This window comes from Seriola aureovittata, chromosome 14, assembly GCF_021018895.1.
Source record: "Seriola aureovittata isolate HTS-2021-v1 ecotype China chromosome 14, ASM2101889v1, whole genome shotgun sequence".
Taxonomy (NCBI): Eukaryota; Metazoa; Chordata; class Actinopteri; order Carangiformes; family Carangidae; genus Seriola; species Seriola aureovittata.
Window position 1 is genome coordinate 4,099,223 of NC_079377.1, and position 20,560 is coordinate 4,119,782.

General features: G+C 40.2%; 1 protein-coding gene across 2 annotated transcripts; it reads right to left on the minus strand.

Moving 5' to 3' along the window:
• Window positions 1-3,181: 3,181 nt before the first annotated feature.
• rel (v-rel avian reticuloendotheliosis viral oncogene homolog) lies at window positions 3,182-18,791 on the minus strand. Of its 2 annotated transcripts, XM_056396241.1 has the most exons (11): window positions 18,700-18,791; window positions 18,188-18,226; window positions 16,293-16,432; window positions 16,009-16,157; window positions 15,187-15,278; window positions 7,369-7,509; window positions 6,494-6,598; window positions 6,059-6,277; window positions 5,850-5,915; window positions 5,686-5,760; window positions 3,182-5,577 (listed from the first exon to the last, which is right to left on the minus strand). In XM_056396241.1, exons 1-11 carry the CDS (start codon window positions 18,731-18,733, stop codon window positions 4,661-4,663), a joined length of 1,977 nt encoding a protein of 658 aa, XP_056252216.1. In that variant the 5' UTR covers window positions 18,734-18,791; the 3' UTR covers window positions 3,182-4,660. The 2 variants fall into 2 exon arrangements, with proteins under 2 accessions (XP_056252216.1, XP_056252217.1); XM_056396242.1 differs by lacking the exon at window positions 18,188-18,226.
• Between the last annotated feature and the right edge of the window lie 1,769 nt (window positions 18,792-20,560).

The following is a 20,560-nucleotide window of genomic DNA, read 5'->3' on the forward strand; positions in this document are numbered from 1 at the left end:
GTGAACATTTGGGCTGATTGAAGACTAGACGAGCTGCTTCATTCTGGACCATCCTTGAAGGTTTCACTGTGGGTGAAAGGAAACCTGCCAGAAGGCGTCAGTAGTCGAGGCGAGAGATATCAGCAGCTTTATGACAACTGATGCATTAAAGTGGCAAAGTTCACAAAGTGCTCTTACCTTCAACAAATCAGTTTGAAACAGGCAAATGTAAAATACTATTACATGACTGTCAGTCCCTGATGTCATGTTGGAACAAAAGATTAACAATAGATCAATAAAAAAGTAAAACTTAAGTTTAATTGGAAGCAATTAAGATGAATAAAAACCAGTATAACCAGATTTGAGTATATATTTCTGTACAAACAAATGTCAATAGAAGCATTTAGTTGCAGCTTCAGATACACGATTTTGCCCATGATGGAAAGCATTTGCCCTGTTGAAGTGCCACTGAGCAAGACACTGCATATCCGTGAGCTCCAGTGGCTGGCACTGAAGGTATCAGATAAATATTCAGTTTACACATTCTTACCACCAGATCATGGAAATCTTGAGGTAATGATGTAATGACCAGTTTCACATATGTCAGAATTGCACGTCATTTCATGTAAAATCATGTTTATTCATATTAATGACCAGTGTTCTACACAAATAAGAGGAGATGACACAGGGACTTTGCAGTCCTAAAGATTTTATCTGATACTCATGTAAGTCATAAGAAAAGGCATCAAACAGATTCTGCCTGTTTTTGGTTTTAGAAGGTGAGTCGATAGATATCAAGTAAGTTGCATTATGGTGCTACACAAGGTGAAAGGGGGCATCTCTAGAAAGCTGGTAGTACTGATTGTAATTATAGTCAATTTTTCTTCATTGTGAAACAGATTACTTCTAAATTTGACCATATTCTTTATAGAAACCTGTCAGGCTCAGGACACAAAGGTTGAACCCAAAAGCACGACCAGAGAGGCAGTTAACAATAAGGCAGTTTATTGATCTAAATCAATGAATCCTGACAACAGCATTCCAGAAAAACTGGCAAGCCCAAAGGAAGCAGGCGAGGAATCCAATGGGGGGAAAAACTGAGAGACGCGTCAGGCGGGCAGGGTTGAAACACAGACAGGCAGAAGAAGGCAACGGTACCGACAGGGAACAGGCAGATCTCAGGAAACGGGTAACAGAAACAGTCTCTCTCCGAATGGCAGTCAGGAAAACGCTGGTAAGTAACTCACTGGGGAAGAAAACAAACTGGCAAAGTGCAAAGGGACACACAGGGCGTAAATACTGTTGGGAATAATGAGACACAGGTGAAACACTTTAGGAAGAAGGCAGGTAATCACACGGGAGGAAGTAAAGACACAAGAGGGAAACTACCAAAATAAAACAGGAAATGACAGGACAGACATGAAACACTAAGGATTGGGGACCGCTGTGACAGAAACCTGAGGATTTAAAGTGTTGAAGGAAGTGTGTTTCTCAGACACAATTTTATTGAAGTTCAGTGCGCTATATGTTCATTAAACATCATAAACACATATGTATTTTTGTTAAAAAGGAATTGAAACAGTTACTGTATATAGTGAGTGCTTAGGATTTACTGAACAAGTTTTAATATGAAGGAATATTGTACTTTAAAGCACTCGTTTGACATTTTGGCAAAGAGCATATTTGCTTTCTTGCAAAGATAAGAAGATTGATACTACTGTCATGTCTGTACACCTAGGATTTGGTTAGTTCAGCTTGGAAACAGTTAACTCCGTCTGAAGGTAACAAAATCTAGAACCAAAGCTCACTCATTAACACGTTATATCTTGTTTATTTTATCCATACAGAGAGTGTACGACGAGTCAGATTTTGTTAGCTTCAGACATGTTAGGTGTCACCCCGGCTTCCAGTCTTTGTGCTAAACTAAGCTGATGGTCTCCTGGCTGTTGCTTCATGGCTGACTGCCAAATATGAGCGTGTGTCAGTAGTATTACTGACCTAGTCTATATTACATTATATTTGTGCCTGGACATGAAAGCAACAGGTTTCGATCAGGCCACTGAAGCCAGGTTTCACTGCTCACACTGCTCACTTTCATTTCATTTTTGCTGTTGTTTTGTGTGACTCGACTCAGAGAGGGAATCAAATGTTTCGGCCTTGACAAAAATCATGATGAAAAGTAATGCAAATTCTCAGTGTATCTCAAACTGAAAGTGCAGAGTCATGGGGCTCAGTCTACTCATCACTTTGTTGTTGAGACATGTCAGAAGGACTTGCGCAATGTCAGGTTGTCAACACCTTGTTATCTCTACCAGAGGAAATATTTTATCACACCTAATGGCCAGGACTGTCTGCCATACAGCACTACACTCTATAAACTCTTTTCTTTAGTTGACAATCTGGGAATTTAGCTTCAGCTCATTTATACATAGTGATCTATCCATTTATCTGTCCATCCCCTCAAATGGACATGTTCATCATATGAGATACGACTGACATTAGTCACGGCTTAATGAAGTCCAATGATGCCCTCTTGTAAATGAGAGAAACTTAAAGAGATACACACCACTGGGGGCTTTAACAAAGTTGGGGATTATACCTTTACAAATTTTAAATATTTCTACCATCAACATAGAAAATACTTGCTTCTGATTTGTTGGCAGGTGTCGGTTTAACCACCTCTATCAGGTTCTTCCAAACAGCAGGTATCAATGGCAATGTCACCAATTCTTTACAATACATTACTACAGGCCAAACTAGTTAGAGGGTGCCATAACAACCAGATAATTATTTAAATAAATGACATAATAAATAAATACAATAAATTATTCAAAATCAAAGTGAGTCACACTTTTTGTTGTTTTGCTTTAACCAGATTCTATTATTTTCCAAAAATTAAAGTTTTCAGGTATTTATGATGTAGTTGATTTTTTGTGCTGTTAACCATGACATCTTGATATCATAATTTGACTCAATATTATTATATGGATAATAATTTATATGGAGAACGGATAAATCAATTTGCTTTTTTTTAATGTGGAATAAAGTACTGTGAGGTGTCCCAGTAAGGAAAATAATGTGCTTGGCCTAGATACCTTGTTGTGCATTATCACTTACATAAATGTATTGTTGCATGTGCTGGTCATTTACAAAGTTTTTTTTCACAAAATACAATGTGAACATGATATTATATGACAAGAGATTTGGAAAAGGACATTCTTTATTGATGATCCCGTAGAAAAAAAACAACAAAAGCAAAAATAGCAAGACTTACAAAGTTGTCATCAAAATATTAACTTTTTATTTAAGACCAAAAAACACCTGCTTATATACAAGTCAAGAAAACATATTAGGCTGAGCTACGCTAGTGGTGACAAGTGTTTGTCCATCACCAGCCATGTGTCCCATCAAACTGATCTTGACCAAAGCGTTTTCTGTAACTGTCCCTCAGAGCATCAGCTGAACAAATAAAACAATAACACACAAAATTTTAATCTGTATCTATAAAACATCTGGTAGAAATGCTCTGAGAACTCTGGATAACACATGTGATCACTGGTATGACATAGTCATTACAAAGGAAAGACACCCTTGAATGTGCTTCCTCCCACTTCCTCATTGGAAATTTCAGTACCTTGCCAGTTCTTGAGTGTTTCAGCATAAATATGCTTTCACTCTCAACTATGGCTAACATGTATGTACAGAGTGCACTTAACACCAAAAGTATTTTTAAAAAATCAATTAAACAGTGAAATACCTTAACTGATACGTATAATATGTATGAATCTCTTAAAAAGCAATAACAAGTAAATCCATCATAATAAGCAATTTTTTATGCTGTACTTTCAAAATCCCTAAAATCCATTTACCCCTGTTTTTTTTTCTTTTTCTTTTTCAACATCAAACACCCAACAAAACATTCATTACTATACAGTATGTTGACAGTGAATCCAACGTCACCTGAGATAGGCAAAGAAAGAAAGCAGTACATTCACCTCTTATGAAACGTTGGCTGGGAACCCATCAGTGTCATCATCAATACAACCTAAGGCGGGGTTCATCCACGTACAGGTTTTAGCCTTGCAGAAACCAGTTGAATTAATGTGAGCTGACTTTTATTGACAAGTCTTTAGAAATAATTAAGGGGAGTGATTGGAGTGATGATGCAACTTGGCACCTCTTAAAACACGCCAACACTTCAGAGGTTAATGGTTGGGGTGTAACATGTAACATGTAACATTACACCAATCATGAAACAAGGTGTCCTTGATGTAAAATGAGGCAATGCTCTGGAACTGCAGGGCCTATTTCTTTGCCAAGATGCCAAATTTAGCAGTTTTGGAAGGAAGGTGTCTTTAAAGAATAATAATTGGAATGACAACCTACCAGATGCCACGTTTGAGCAATCAGATGTAGGAGTATTCCTGGTGATGTCTTTGCCAAAGAGGGTACTAGATAGTAATCATGTGTACCAACTAGAAACACTGCATTTGTTTGGTTATGGATCCAATTGGCTGCCAATAACTTTGGTCTTATGCCCACAGATGTAATAACCCAAGCAAATGCCCACTGAGCCTTACCAGGTCTGAAAGGGAGAAGTAACATTTCTGGATGCACAAGGCTAAACAAGGCAGGTGTACTCCATGGAGCTGCTTCTGTTTATTTCTTGATACCAAAAATGTCACTCCTTGTAGTCGCTTGGGCGAGTTGCTTTGATCCAGTCAACCAAAGTTGGAAAGTGTTCCTCTGTGGTCATGCTGTTGTTTGAGTAAAGATTCTGCGGATTTTTAAGAGCCTGGGTGTTGCCACTACCAACTTGCCTCATTGGATCCACGTTTGCGCCATTGCTCATTGGACGAGGAAGCAAGTTGGTATAAGTATTTCCTTGGCTTTCCTTTGGGGATTGCATAAGAGAAGCGTGTGTCTCTTTTCCCATTATGATCTGGGGCTCCTGCTTCAGCTGGAAGCCAGTCTGAGAACCTCCTCCCACTAGGCCTTTCAGAAAATCTTCCCCATCCATTCCCTCTAGATAGGGGAAAGAGCTCAGCACCTGTGAGCCACCTACTCCTCCAGGTACTGATCCATTAAAGGCATTCTGGACTTGACTGAAGTTCGGCCACCCAGTCTGGAGACCCTGGTTTTGGTTGCTTAGATGGTTTTGGGCCCGGGTTTCAGAGACCAGCTCATCCCTTTGGTGCTGCAGGTGGAAGAGTGGCTGGGACTCTGTCTGGCTCATTACAGGTGCCTGGCCGACTGAATCCAGGCACTGCAAGTCCCTCATGGAGAGCTGAGGGAGGGCATTATTCTCACAGCTGTTGTGCTCCGCTCTTTGTGGGTAACCAGATACACGGTTTGGCTGCTGTTGTCTGCTGTTGTTAAGACGTTGCAGATTGCTCATGGCACCAGAGGGGTTGATGGTGACTGTATCCATTGAGAGTGCTGTGTTGGGATTTGCCCACGAATGGCTGATTTGTAAATTAGGAGCCTGTGATGTCATCATCATATTCTGAGGCCCGGGTTGGTAGGGCTGGTTGAACATAGTCGGTTGCTGCTGCATCGTAGGTGGAGGCGGTTGTCTCAGGTACATGTTGCTGAGGTCTGTAAAACATATAGTGACTTTTAGTGTGATAGCAGGGCAGTATTATCCTAATCTGGATGGAAATGTTGTATCTGGCAATTTGAGGGAAATCAAGTTAAACCAGTTACCTTTCCGCATGTGACTCATGGTACTCTGTGGCACTGCCTTTGGCCTGTTCATCGCTAGACCAGCAAAAGGACCACCTAAAGGAAGACACAAAACTTTGTTACAATACATACACTCATATCAAACGTGTGGAGTCATATCAAATGGGTTGTACAATATCTCTTACCTTGCAATCCTGATATCTTCATCAAGTGCTCTCTTCTGCGCTTTTTCTCGTTGTAGCCGTAAGGATCTACAGCAAACACAAAATGCTCACATATATCACCTGAAAACAACTGAGAACTGGGTCCCGTTTCCAGGACACTACCATTGGTCACAAAAGAATGGTGATGGTTTGAATTTACCAGTCACAGAAAGAAGGTATTCATTGCTCACCCTTGTCGTCGGGCAGATATCTGAAATCCATTGGCTCGCTGACTTCCTGATCGGAAGGCCGCCGCAGCTGCATCTGCACTGTGACTGACTCTGTTATGGAGGTGTTGTAGTAGGACGGAGTCTTGAAGACAATGGCCACTTGGCGATGTACATCAGCCTGGGAGAAGGAGCCTTTGGCCTCCCAGCCGTCAGAGGAGAAGAACCGCACTTCAATGTCATCTGGAGGTAAGGATGACAGGAATGGAAAACTGAATGAACATGCAAAGAAAACTAAGGCTATGAAAAGCAAAAGGGATTCATGGATAAATTGAATGAATGAAGATGAATGAAGAGAAAACAGATGCAAACTGTATGAAAAACACTGTAAAAAGGTGTAAAATAATAAAATGCTGACTGATTCATTGCAAACATATGCAGAGCACTGATAGTATGTACCTTTCTGTACTTTGTCACACAGTAAGAAGATCTCGTCCCCGCCTTTAACACTGCCACTGTTCCTGTTGACCCGACAGATCCTCAGCTCTGCTGTGTTTGGTGCCCCTGAAGAGGTGGAAACAAGTTACACACATGTAACCCAACAGATATGCAACAAATCTAACAATAAGAGTGCATACTACACACAAGACAGCATTTATTTTGCTCTGATCTATTGTTGTACTGTTGTGACCAGTTTAAGTGACTCATTGTGGCTGCTTCAATATCTGCCTCTAAAGAAAAAAAAACACATTGAGTTTACTGTTGAAGCCTCACCACGTTGAGTCACATGTCACATGCCTGTTGTCAGAAGAGGAAGTGCTCCATGGTAACAAGTGTTGTTTTAGGGTTAGTGTATATGAAGAACTTCCCCTTTCTCAATGCATGTGAGGAACACTGAACTAGTTCACCAAGTGCAACACTTGAAACAGTGTTGAGAAAATGTCTATCGGACACACGTACACAGATCTTGCAACAAACACTGCAGCTGCAGGTACATACTCTGTATGTCCAAACACACCTACTTACATAACTCCTCAATTACTGCATAATATTTTTATTATTACTTTGTTTCAATTTGAAGGACATAAATTAAATTCAAGGTAAGCGTTAGAAATGACATTAACATTAGCACAAAATATCTGCATCTTTACTTAAAGTTATATCATCATCAGCTATTGGAATCCACCATTACCTGAACCCTTAGGTGCACACACCTACCCTCAGGCAGCCGGATTTCCCGTGTGTGCAATTATATGGCAGTTTCATAATGTTGTAATTGCCTAACATGACGCCAGCATGAACACGGTAGATACAGTCAGAGCTCAGACACTCACTGTTGTCGTAGATGGGGTTGGTGACAATGGGGTTGAGTGAGCGGGTGTAGTGGCCGTTCTCATCCGGCAGCAGAACCTGAATGCAGAGGCGAACCACGTTCAAGTCGTACTCCTCTGTCTGCAGCAGCTGTTCGCGTGGCACTGAGGTCACAAACACACACACACACACACACACATATACACACATGAGTGTCAACATCACAGGCACAGTGGATGATATAAAACAAACTGATGCTTATCAAAGGCATTATACCTGACATACTATAAGCAGCCATGTAATGGAAGGATCACTTACATCAGATTTTACTTTATATTTAAAGGCCCAGTTCACCCAAATAATGACAAGTTGCAAAGTTTTTTTTTAAAAAGTACTAATACTGCACTATGAAAATACTTGATTACAAGTAAAAGTCCTACACTGAAAATCTTACTTAAGTAAAAGTATGTAAGTATTATTAGCAAGATGTTCTTCATGTATCAAAATTAAAAGTACTTAGACTGCAAATACACTCCCCTCTTATACCATTACATATCATATTATTGGATTCTGATTATTGTTATTATTGATGCATTCATATACTTCTATAAGTAGTATTTCACAGTTGTTGGTCGAAATGGAGCTAATTTTAACAATTTAATATACAATTCATATCTCAACATATGTTTTGTAATTAAAATCTTAATTTGTAAAATAACTAGTAACTACAGCTGTTAAATAAATGAAAAATATTTCCCTCTGGACCACAGTGGAGTAGATGTTTACAATAAAGTGTTTCAACTTAGCGCTTAAGTGCAGTTATTGAGTCAATGTACTGTATCCAAGGGGTAGTGGTAGGTAGACAGGGTTAAAGATTTCTGCAGCCACAACCCTTAAATAATGAAAAAGGTAATGGACTTTTATTTGTGGTAATCAAAACATTGGGAAATAACAACAACAACTTTGGGAACAGATCTGTCATTGGAACTAACTTCTACTGACAATAAAAGTCCCTATGAAAACTGTTAATTGCACAATCTGTGAATTATGGAGTAACCACCACATTGTTTATGAAAATGCACTTTCCTGTTGAATTTTTCCACTGTAGGTTTTCATTGCTTCGGCCACCACAAACAAATGTCACAAATGTGACAGAAAAAATTCAAATGTCAGTGCAACAAAACATTTGCATGCCCAGACATTACTATAGGTAAGTGGGAAAGACGTCTATTTTTTAATTTGGGTGAGCTGGGAGTCAAATCTGTTGCACACTGGTCGTTAAACCTGGTTTATGTATATGGATATACTAAACCAATGTGTCAAATATATAGTGCATTGAAAAAGTATAAATGTGAGATTATTAAAGCAAAGATAGATAGATAGTGTAGATACATTCTCTAGAATGTTCTCATGCCTCTGTCAAATCTGTAGGTTGTCCCCAAAACCTCAACTCTGGATCAAAATGAACACGTCACAGATAATCTAAGTGTCCCCAGCCTACAGTCTCATCTGCACACATACATGCAAGCGTCACACATCCCGCCCTCAGAGGCAACACACAAACACACACCTCGCGGGGAGATCTTTTACTGAGAGACACCCACACGCGCGCACACACACACACACACACACACACACACGCACCAGGCTTTCACATCTGCCTACTTTCTCTTCCTCCGTCTCTCAATTTCTATCTGTCGAGGCCATCCCCGCCCACAACTTGGTACTTGACGCTCAGCGACGTCACCTCAGGGTGGAAAGAGTGTGAGTGTCTGCACAACACACAGGCAAGAGATGAGACTCCTCTATGAGTGACCATGGTGGCTCCTGACGTGTGTGAAAGTGGTGGGACATGAGTGAGTGTCAAGTCTTAAATTTTGTCTTTTGAGTTTCTCACCAAATTTAATGTCATTTTCAACAGTGTGATACCAGAGTTTGGTTTGGACAGAAACACTACAATATACAAAAAAAAAAAAAAAAAAAGAAAAAGTCTGCTGTGCAGTTATGTAGGGAAACTCCTCATCCTCTGTGAATGTGACCTGTTGAGCACAGACAGCTAACGAGGTATTTTTCCTGCTCTGTCTCTACATGCACTGCTGGCACGAGCCATTATTCTCTCAAGGCTCATTTCCAACTGAAGTCACAGGTCACAAGTGCAGTAACAACTCTGTTTGCATTTTGCTTAGTCAGAAGTCATCGAATGTGTGACTTGAGTCCACAGTTGTGGCATTAATCAGCTTCTCTCCACGTCTCCCTGAACATGTTCAGTGAGAAATGAGACAAAACACAAAACAAAAGTCGTCTGATGTTGACATGAACATTTGTTCACAAGCTCTGATATTAAATATCAGATTCAACCAAAACATGTCCGTCTGGCTCTGACTGTTATTACAGTGTTATAGCAGTCAGACTGTTTGACCCGCTTTATACCAGCTGCAGTTTTTCTGTTTGTTTGTTCAACATTTTGGGTTTATTTGTTTTCTCTCTGAGAGTCAGGCGAGAGGATCGATGCCACCCTCACATCAGTCTGTTAAACACGAAGCTACAGAAAGGATTTTTTTTAGATTGACATTTAAAACCATTATATTTGATGCATTATTTCAGTGGTTCTCAACGCGGGGGGTTAGACCCTCCTGGGGGGTCGCAGGACATTTTTCCAAATAAATATATAAAAAATAAAGAAATGCATAAATATTTTTGAGACTGTTTGCCCATTTAATCTCCCATAATTCCAGTCTGCCAGCTCCAGATGAGACCCAGAGGAGATATGTGAAGGTGGGCCAACTGAAAGTAATGTTACACTATCAAGTGTAACTGAAAAATGTGAACACCCATCTATAGTTTGTGAGGGGGTCGCAGCACAAAAAGGTTGAGAAGCACTGCATTTATTACAAAAATGAGGAAATCGGAAAATATCATCCAGTGACATGTAACTAGCTTCATTTGGTCATTATTGTAAGATGAATTTCAAGGTGTTTAGAAGGTGTTATTTATTTCAGTATACTCTTTTTCACATTTTGAAAGTTGACATTTTCTGTTTTTTGTTTTTATTATTATTTATTTTCTTAGAGATTGAAATAAAGATCAGTCAGTCACCTCGCCATCACTTAGTTCTTATGAGTCACTGTCCATAATTCAACATAAATAATATGGCACTTTCGTCTGGAGTGCTGCCACATCATTTTATAAATATGACAAATCACTATGGCAGGACATAACAGGTGCTCCCTTTCTTAGAAAATGTCATTTTGATGTAGGAAAGGAGTCTATCAACAACGACAACAGAAACGACATTGTGAAAATATAAACTTAAACATAAACTTCTGGAAGTTGAATGGTCTCTGCACAAAGTGTTGCAGCTGCGTGCAGCTCTGCTCTGTTTCAGCTTTGTGTTTGGTCATCAGGTTTGTCTTCTGTAGGAGGCAGAGACAGAGACACAGTGGAGAAACTGAGGGAGGGAGAGATGCAGACTTGTCTGTGTATGAAAGCGGAACTGTCAGAGCAAATAGTGATGGAACATACTAAGTTGGTCTCTGTGCGTGGTGTACCTACTGTATGTGTGAGTGTTCGTGGAGTGTGCTATTGAGCGATGCAGGTGGCGGACAGGTGCAGTAAAGTGGGTTGTAGGTGAAATTAGCGATGACTGAATTTGTGTGATGGAAACAAACAGGGCCCAGAGTCACTGGGCATCCTGGCTGCATGAAGCAGCAGCGACAAGGGTACACAGGTCATTGGCTGTGGTGACGGTGATGAGGCTAGTGACGGTGGAGGGGGTGGGGGAGGCGGGGGGGGTGGGTGCGTGGTAAGTGGTTAGTATGAATGTGGGAGCATGCTGTGAGAGTGAGAAAGAAGGGGAGGCAGGTGCCAAGCCTCACCTCAAACTGTGTCTCCACTGCATGACTCACAATTACACCGGGACTCATCACACACAACGTTCAGTTTGTGACTACAAAATGATACACTACAGTTAGATCATATAGAAATTTATATTTGCTTTAAAATGCTACATGATGTTTGGATACAAACAGCATAAGTATTCTGGCAATGGCAAATAACAGAGAGCGTAAAAGGCAGATGGAAGAAACACCTCCAGCTCAGTAAAGACAAACAGGGGAAGGATAAGTGCTGTAAAAATAAAATTGCAATAATGCTTCATGATAATATTCTTCAAAGCACTGACCAACCAGCATCCAGCACTCACTTTAAGGGGAAGCGCAACTTCGAAATAGAAGTAAAATGTTTCGTATGGGCTCAAATAAGATATCAGGAAGCCTTTGAGATGACATTATTTCCTGTGAGAAAAGTGGTAGCAAAAAAAAGAGAAACCTGCTCTACGACACACTCCATAATGATATAAAGTATGGCTGTGAGGGGTTAATCACATGCTTCTATATCACTGAGCAGCAGACAGAGGCAAAACGATGGGCTTGAATAAAGATTAGTAAGATTTTCAGCTTGTGAAATGAAGTTCGGAAACAGTTTCCCTTTGAGAGCCTGAGAAAACTGTGAAATTCAACACCTGTTGTTGCAGAAATGAAAAAAATAAAATTATATCAACAATAAGTCTTCTTGTGAAGGTCGGAATAGAGATTTAAAGCTTAAATATGATATACAGCCACAATCTTTAAAATCATTTCTGAACATCCACAAAATCTTATAGAAACTTATTTGAGGCCTAAGTTTAGCCTCTGTCTGTTACTCAGTAATTAACTTATTGCACTGCACAGACACACCTGTTACCTTAAATGATCATGGACTGTGTCTTTGACTAGATTTCGTGGAAAAGAACACTGTCCCATGAGAAAACTACGCAAACATTAAGCAGGTGCACCACCCCAGCACTGTCACATGTGAGTGAATAGTAATAGAGAAAGACATTGTTACGTCACACACAGTATTCAGTTGTGTGTCTTCACTGGTTCAGGTGATGTGACCTCATTCGCTCGGTGGTCTCATCAGGTCTCAGATATTCTACAGACAACTGCACCGATGTGGCCTGAACAAAGCTTCACATGCATGAGCTGAGGTCAGACGGGTTTGTATGTGTGTAAGTGTGTAAAGGTCGTTGTGCAAGTGCATTGGGGTGAGTGTAGGGGAGTGAGTAAGGGGGCTAGCTTATCTCCCCCCAACACAGGAAGCAGCTGAGTTTCACAGCAGAAGTGAGCTGAAGAGAGGGGAAGGTTCAAACCACGTGAAAAAGACATCCAGCTGCCCATTAAACAGTATGTGGGAGTAAATATACTTGATCCGTGTCTATTTTAATGTGTCTACCTGACTAATAACACAGTGTTCACTAAACATGATCACATGAGTGTCACAAGAGTATTTTACATCCATCGTCACAATGCCACCACTATGAATCTGGTTATTTGGTTGTAAAATCGCTTAAAGCTCCATATAGTAGAAAGGTATTTGTCCATGTGTTGTGTGATTATAAAGCAGGTCTAGGTTCTATATTAATACTGAAAAAGTATCAAAGCCTCAGTCCACAGAGAAATGCACACAGCCTGTATTCAGAAACTGAGCCTTAAAACCAGCCGTCAGGACTTCTGTAACTTTGTGATGTCACAACAAAGCAGTCACCACTCTCAGCCACGCCCCAAGCCCCGCCCACCTGGACCCACCATCCAACCTTGTAGGATTTGGTCTCTCTGACTGTTTTCCTGAAATCTGCTATATTGTTATTGGATCACTCAGAAAACAATCAGCCAATCAGAAGAGCCTCCTCTCTTCTGATTGGCTCACCGACCTGTTGGTGAGCCAAACCTGTCAGATGTAAAACTACATTGAGATGGTTTTTGGTTCTTAAAACTATGAAAAAAATATTGAAAATACAGTCCAATGATCTGGCACCTGTCTTTAAATCCACCCTCTCAGCAGATATACAGTCAGTAGATGGTTCATTTCCAGATGATGATGACACTTCATTATCAGAATGGCTCTTTATGGACAAAATACAGACAATATTTCTGATATGATCTCATCCATGTTAGACATCAAAGCTCAAGTTATCTAGTCACCTTCAACCTCCCTGTGCTCCCTATATGCAGAAAACACTTCTTTTTAAAGAAAACAATATTACATTTAGGACTTCTGTCATGTTTTTCACATGGTTGATCCATCTATCAAAGACAATAATCAGCCAAAGTCTGTAAATTTAAAACCGCTCTATTAAGTAATAAGATGGGTAAGCTGTAATTTGGCTAAATCTAAATGTATCTGGATGTATTAAAGATAAATGTTCATTTGAATTTTGTGCTCATTCAAGCAAGAAATGCAAATATTTTATCTACCAAATCAAGCAGCTAGCTTAGAAAGATATGTCTGAGTTTACAAATATTCATGTCATGTTCCTGGACCACAGGAATCACACAATAAAACGACAGTTGTCAGATATAACTTCGACTTCTAAGAACTTCTGTGCCTGAATTATTTTGTCGACTCTAATACTATCATACAGGTGAGAGAGCAGATATGTGGTTATTTGTGGTGAAGTTCAGTAGACAGAGCAAAAGACTTGAAGTGTCAGCAGGGGTTAGGGGTTCATATCACAAAGAGGCCATCTGCATCTGAGCGTTTTGATGCTTATTTTTAGGTCATTACTATGTCGTTCTATGAGACTCTGTACATGGTGCCCAGGCCCCTTCAGGATTTGCCCAAGTCACAGTCGAGTATTAGGTAAGAACGCTTTTGCAAACGCAGAAAGTTTCAGGACAACTGAGCAAATAACAAATATCTGAGATCATCACCAAACACATGATTGTATGTTTGAGAGACAAAAAGTGAACCTGAACTGCTCATAAACCTTCCATTCCCTTTTCCCATACGCTTTTACAGACCTGTAAAGCACCATACCCTACTTTTATCATCATCTCTGAGAGCTGGGGAACCCCCTCGGCCCACCCCCCCACCCCCTCCCCCTTTTAATGAATCCTGCATTCCCAGCTCTCACGTGGCATCCTGCACTGTGCTGAATTGAGCAACTGTGAACAAGAATGGGGAAGTAGCTCAACGCCTGTTTGTACACGAGAACTGCTGTCTGTGTGCGCCGGAGGACCGCAGAGTGAAAGCACACAGAGGAAATGGCATTACTGTAGATAGTGCAGCGGTAACACGGACAGATTTTGTGACTTGATGTTAGGAAAATCTTCTCATCTGCCTGAGAACTGGGTCAACCAGCATTTGAAAACAATTCTTTTGAATTGTTTTGAACCCGTTTACCAGCAACAACAGCAGGAAAAGTAACAGCAGCAACAGCAATAACAGTGACCAGCAGCAACAATTACAGCAGAATACAGTCTGCACTTCACATATACAATGACACTCATTATTCTGTCTAGAGTCTGAAGGATACATGAGTGAGCTGATGAGCTGATATTAGCTCATCAGATATATATTGGTATCAGCATACACAGTATTATGGCAGATATGCAAACACAAATTTTAGTACAACATTTTCTTGATTAATGTTTAAAACATTTTGTTGTGTTTGTCATAAAGAAGCGAATCACAGTATATTTTAATGTTTTTTAAGGGTTCACTCATTTCCAAAAACAGCGAACCAATGTAGTTTTTAACAAACGTTACTGATACCGGAGTAAAACCAGCTCACTATTCTCAGTGATGTTTGGACAACAATGCAGTTCTGTGGCCAGTGCTGTGGATCAACGCGTTCATTGAACATGCTCACGTTTTTGGTGAACTGAACATATCCATTTGCAATCCAGCATCAGTCAGACTCTAAAGCTGATGTGTTGACATGCCAGTGTTAAACTACAGTGAGTGTGACTCGTTCTCACTATGAAGGATATAAAACAGTTGAAGCTGGATTAGAGACTCACCGTTGAAGGGGTTGATCGCTCTGGTAATCCTCTGTACAATGGCGTCTTTCACTTCCCTCCTCCTCACACACTGGATGCCCAGATTCTGGAAGCTGTGTCAATAATTACAACATACAGCATTAGCATGAAAGAGTCACACAACTGCAACAACAACCTGATGACAATAAACAAAATACACAGGGCCACGCCTGAATGACGTATGACATAAATGCTGTTGTTGTTAAGGTCAAAGCGATGATACAATCAATCCCACCCATTTGGTTTGACTTTCTGATCAGACTTGATCCAGATCCGCAGGAGGAGTTCACTTCACACACAAAGATCTAAATTAATCTGAATTTACTACAGAAAACCATGAGGGATTTGCAAATTATACACCCCAAGAGATACTGACTCATTCACACTGTCATACACACACACACAAACACACACGCACACACACACACAAACACACACACACACACACACATACACACTGTTTTCTCTCTCTAACACACAGCAAATATGGGTGATGTCACTTGGGGAATTCCCATATTGCCATCCTCATCTCAGACATGGTTTAACAAATATGCTTTCTCTCTGTGTGTGTGTGTGTGTGTGTATGAGTTTCTTCCTCTGTATCAGTGGTCACCTATTTTCTCTTGGTGTCTTCCGAAACAGTCTAGCGAAACACAAAATACACTAATATATTGTGGTGTGTGTGTGTGTGTGTGCTGATTAAGACTGAGACTGAGGAGATAATTACTCTGGTGACGACAGTGACAGTGAGAATACAGCGACAGAGTGCTGTTGGACAGAGGCGACTGTGGGAGGAGAACTCACGCAATCACTCGGCGTTCTGGACCGAACTCTGCCTCGTAGAATCCGTCTTTGCAGTCCTTCCCCACCAGGTCGTGTGGATGCGGTCGGTACGGCTCGTTCTTCGTCACCAAGTACACGCACACTTTACCCTTACCAGAGTAATTCAGGATCTGTGGAGGAAGAGGAGGAGGTTGCTTCATATACTGACACCATGCATGCAAACTTGTATGGAAAGACACATGCAGAGGTGAAAAGTGCTCCTATGTACAATTAAACATGTAAATCTTTGCGTGGATCGGACTGACCTGCAGGCTGGGGTAGGTCCTGTTGTTGTCGGAGCTCTTCTCTCCGGGGATGCTGCCAGCTGAGCGACCCTCACACTTGTACCTGAAGCGCATTCCCCTCTGCTTTGGCTGCTCAAAGATCTGGATCGCTGGCTCAGCCACTAGATAGCACAGATGATGAGAACAGTCAGTGAAGGGGTTGTGGAGAGGAAATGATGAGTGGATGAGAAAACAGAGGAAGGCAACAAAGCAAAGCCAAGTTGACAAACAAGACAAAACTCTCTGCTTTTTTGTTTTTCCTGTTTGCACATGAGTGGTTTAGTTCAGTGACAAAAATACTTTTATCAAATAAGATTCGAAGGACAAAGTGGTTACCAAACATGGCTACCAAACTGATTTTGTTCATTTTTGCTTAATTTTTGTTCCTTGCTGGAATTACAAAAGTCACAGGGTCAAAGAGTCAGGAGATAAACTACGGTACAATAGGCATTAGCCGTGTTTCTGGCATTTAATAACCCTGATTTGCAGGTCAAAAGGCATCTATATATGCATGTTAAAACTGGGCGAAAAAAAGAAAATAAGAAATTTGACTTTAGAAAGCACAGGTACGGATAATAAAATGAGTTATGGCTGAGTTCCAGTGGGAACCATCATTAATGTTAAATAGCAAGACCTGTGTGATTGCTGCTATGAGGTCTAAATGTGCTGCTGCTGCTGCTGCTGCTGCTGCTGCTGCTGTGAAACGTGTAGAAATTGTTTTGATGTCAGAAAATAGTGCAAAATGTTTCAGTGTTGATACTTTCAGGAAAAAGTCGCTGATTAACGTTCTTTTTTCACAACTTTTTTGTTTCCCCTTTTTGTCTTCAGTTTAAATGGGCATTGGTGCCTAAATCCCTGTGTAATTTACTGTACCTGTGCATCTCATCTTAACAGCTAAATTTAAAATGTCTGGATCAATAGTCCAATAAGCACTGATTGAGTGTTTTGCATTTAGTCTGGTTGAATAATCTGGTTGAAAAGTGACAGAGGTCGTCTTTACATGTAAGATCTCAAGGTCTACATTCAAAAGTGAGAGTGCAGTTGTGTTGCCCACCGAAATTGCTGACATACTGTGGAAACAACATTATATGTGACCTAGATGTCAGTCTTCATTCAAATCCAGCCCGACTAGAGGTATACCATCTTTTAACCTGCAAATCATCCCGCTCATGTTTTCTAGCTGCCGACATTCTGCATCCAAAACTCTTTGACATTCTTTGACCCTTTTGTGTGAAAAGAACTTGCACCACATGATGCCTTTGTGAGAGAGAGGAACTAAAACTGATACGGGAAGTGCGTTTGTTTTTGATGTACAGCGTTTCCAATGATTTAACAGTACAGAAATATGGTTTAGTGGAGATGACAGCCAAGCAACAATTAAGCATTAAAAAACCAAAGTCTGTGTTCACACACAGATGTTGTGTAGACCAGGATGAAACAAATCATGTTACATTTCTGACATAATTAAGAAATGTGTGTTTGCCCAAAAAAATGGCACAGCCATGTCCTGCCTTCCTCATTTTGTAGATACATTAACAAACACAAAACTGAAAGATGATTCACACACACACACACACACACACACACACACACACACACACACACACACACACACACACACACACACACACACACACACACACAGACGTTTATAACACAATATACAAACTTATACACCACAAACTATAAAGGATGATGACTGCGAGAACCTTAGGCTCTCTCACACACACTCACACCACAGGTCTGAAAAAAGCTAAACAAAATGAAAAAAAAAAAATTGAGGAAGTTATTTGTTGTGATTTTAACTTATTGTATAAGTTTTAAGTTGTGGGTACGGGCAACTAATTTTGACACAAAAGGTATGAAAATATCCTTACTTAGGTGAGAATCGTCTCCCAGCATGGAGGACATAAGAACTGAGGAAGAAAATGTATCATATAGGAACAAATTAGGCAAATGTATACACATGCAAAACTGTACTGAGTAGTAGTAATAATGTGAAAAAGTATTAACATTTCACTCTAACTGTTTTGTAGTGTTTGTAAGAGCATTCACTTCTCCTAAAGCAATCCTGTAATTACTGACAATGACTCCCATGATGTCAACAATGTCAATCATTGCAAAAAGGAGGAAGTTTCACTGTGTGGATGAACAGACTTAGAATAAACAGCGGCAACTATTATTTAACTTACGAATTAAATACGAGTGTTGCTATTCTACATAAAGGTTTCAGTTATCAAAATAAACAATAACTTACACTTGAGTCAGTACATTGAACATCACTGACATTAGCAGTATGTATTTAATTCTGCCTGAACATCTCAGTCTAAACGGCACTGTTGTTGTTGTTGTTATAGTATAATGTATATTATAATGTGTTGCTACTCACCATTCATGGTGCAGACACCCGCACACACAAACATACACTCACTCTCGGTTGTATCACAGGTTACTGTTTCTCAGAGAAGCCCGATCTGAATGGGTGACAGCACACAGGAAAAGTAATATTTGTTGAACAGAACCAGCCGGGAATTCCCCTCCGTCACCGCCCACTTCATCTGAACTGACCAATGAGAAGCAGAGAACATACAGCGGAGGCACGCCCCCTGATGCTTCTGCCACAGTGCTGTACGGGGGAGTTCAAGCTTAGGGAGAGACTGTGGGGAAAGTATGTTGACACAGTGCTGAAGAAATGCATTTAACAGTGGCCCTTGGAGGAAAAGTCTTCGGAAGGAATAAAAGTAACAAAGTGAAAAATTAAAACATTTTAGTGGATCAATAGTTGACTGTTAGAACAGTAAACCTGCTGCATGTCACCACATGCTTCATGGTGATGAACAGAGGCAGCATCATACATACCTGGAAGTCAGGCACTTCTCACAGTTGTGTTCCTTTTGTCTACTGTACAAAGCATTTTAAGTTAATATAGTAAAGAAGAAGAAGTTGTTTTTTAATCCAGACAATTGAAAGACCCTTGCCTAGCTAGTAGAGCTAACCATTGTTTTGATGAAAAATGAATACCTGGTGATCTTTGAAAAACCCAGAAGGTCGTGTTTAGGAATAGACTTCATGTCCAGCACAAGTTTACAGACACCTTTCCACCAGGTGTCTCCAGTGTTGGACCTATCCAAGGGGATTCTTCACAAGGAACCTCAAATTAGGTTTACCACCTATACCTGCGATGCAAGCAGCACTACAGTATATTAGTACTTGCAAAAATAGCCGACATTGATAGCCTACACAATATTCTGTAAGTACTTACAATAATGCTAATTACAGTAGGATTCAGTACCTGGTATGCTCTGTCCATGGTGCTGATGTAACCTTAAAGCCTACATACAGTAATATATTGTACAGCTATTATCACAGATATTACTATAGTGACATATGCATAGTGGATTTTGAATATATGCATACATTTTTATTTCTTTTCCAAGCCTACGTACTGTCAGATACTTTGCCCCACACAGACACCCACCTGACTGGAAACAAAGTTCCTTTGATTTGGCTTTTTTTTTTTTTTAAAATGCTCTCAACACTCCTGACATAAACTCACATGTCATCATTTTCACTCTACAACAGTGTGATGCAATATGTGCACGGTTGGAACACTTCAGAATTCAAAGTTCTATAAGTCTTACATATTAAAAAACGTACTACTTCTTACATACTCAATAAAAATCAAAAGGTTGTGTTATCAATCCAGATGTCCAAGTATTACCAGTATTCCTAGACTCTCTTGATAAAAGGTGCCGTTAATTTCGTTTTTCAGCACAATAGCTAAATGATTTGGACAGATGTTTATTGTAGGTACTGTGTGTAGACTTTTAAAAAATACAGGCTAATGCCAAGTTATTGTCAGTTAGATTATGCAGGATCTCCTTCATTTCTTCATACATCGCTCTTTTCCAACACCTCTCTTTTATCCCTGTTATCTACAGCAGGCTCCTGAAATGTTGCATCAGCTGTTTTTCCTCTGCCCTTTGGCAACAGCCAGTCAGCCATGATTGCTCTGCTGCCTGTTCAGATGAATCAGCATCGCCTCCTGGGACTCCCTGTATGTGCTGACCGCTGACATCTACCACTCTTGGAAGAGGAAGACAGTTTAGGCACGCCCTGAAATCTGTCATTTAGCGTTTAGTTTGTAAATACTAATTTGATTCACTAATTAAAATTGAACCTCATATGACGTAAAACATCGATGTTTGTCGAAAATCTTTTGAGAATTTGGATTTTAGGAGATGTAGCTC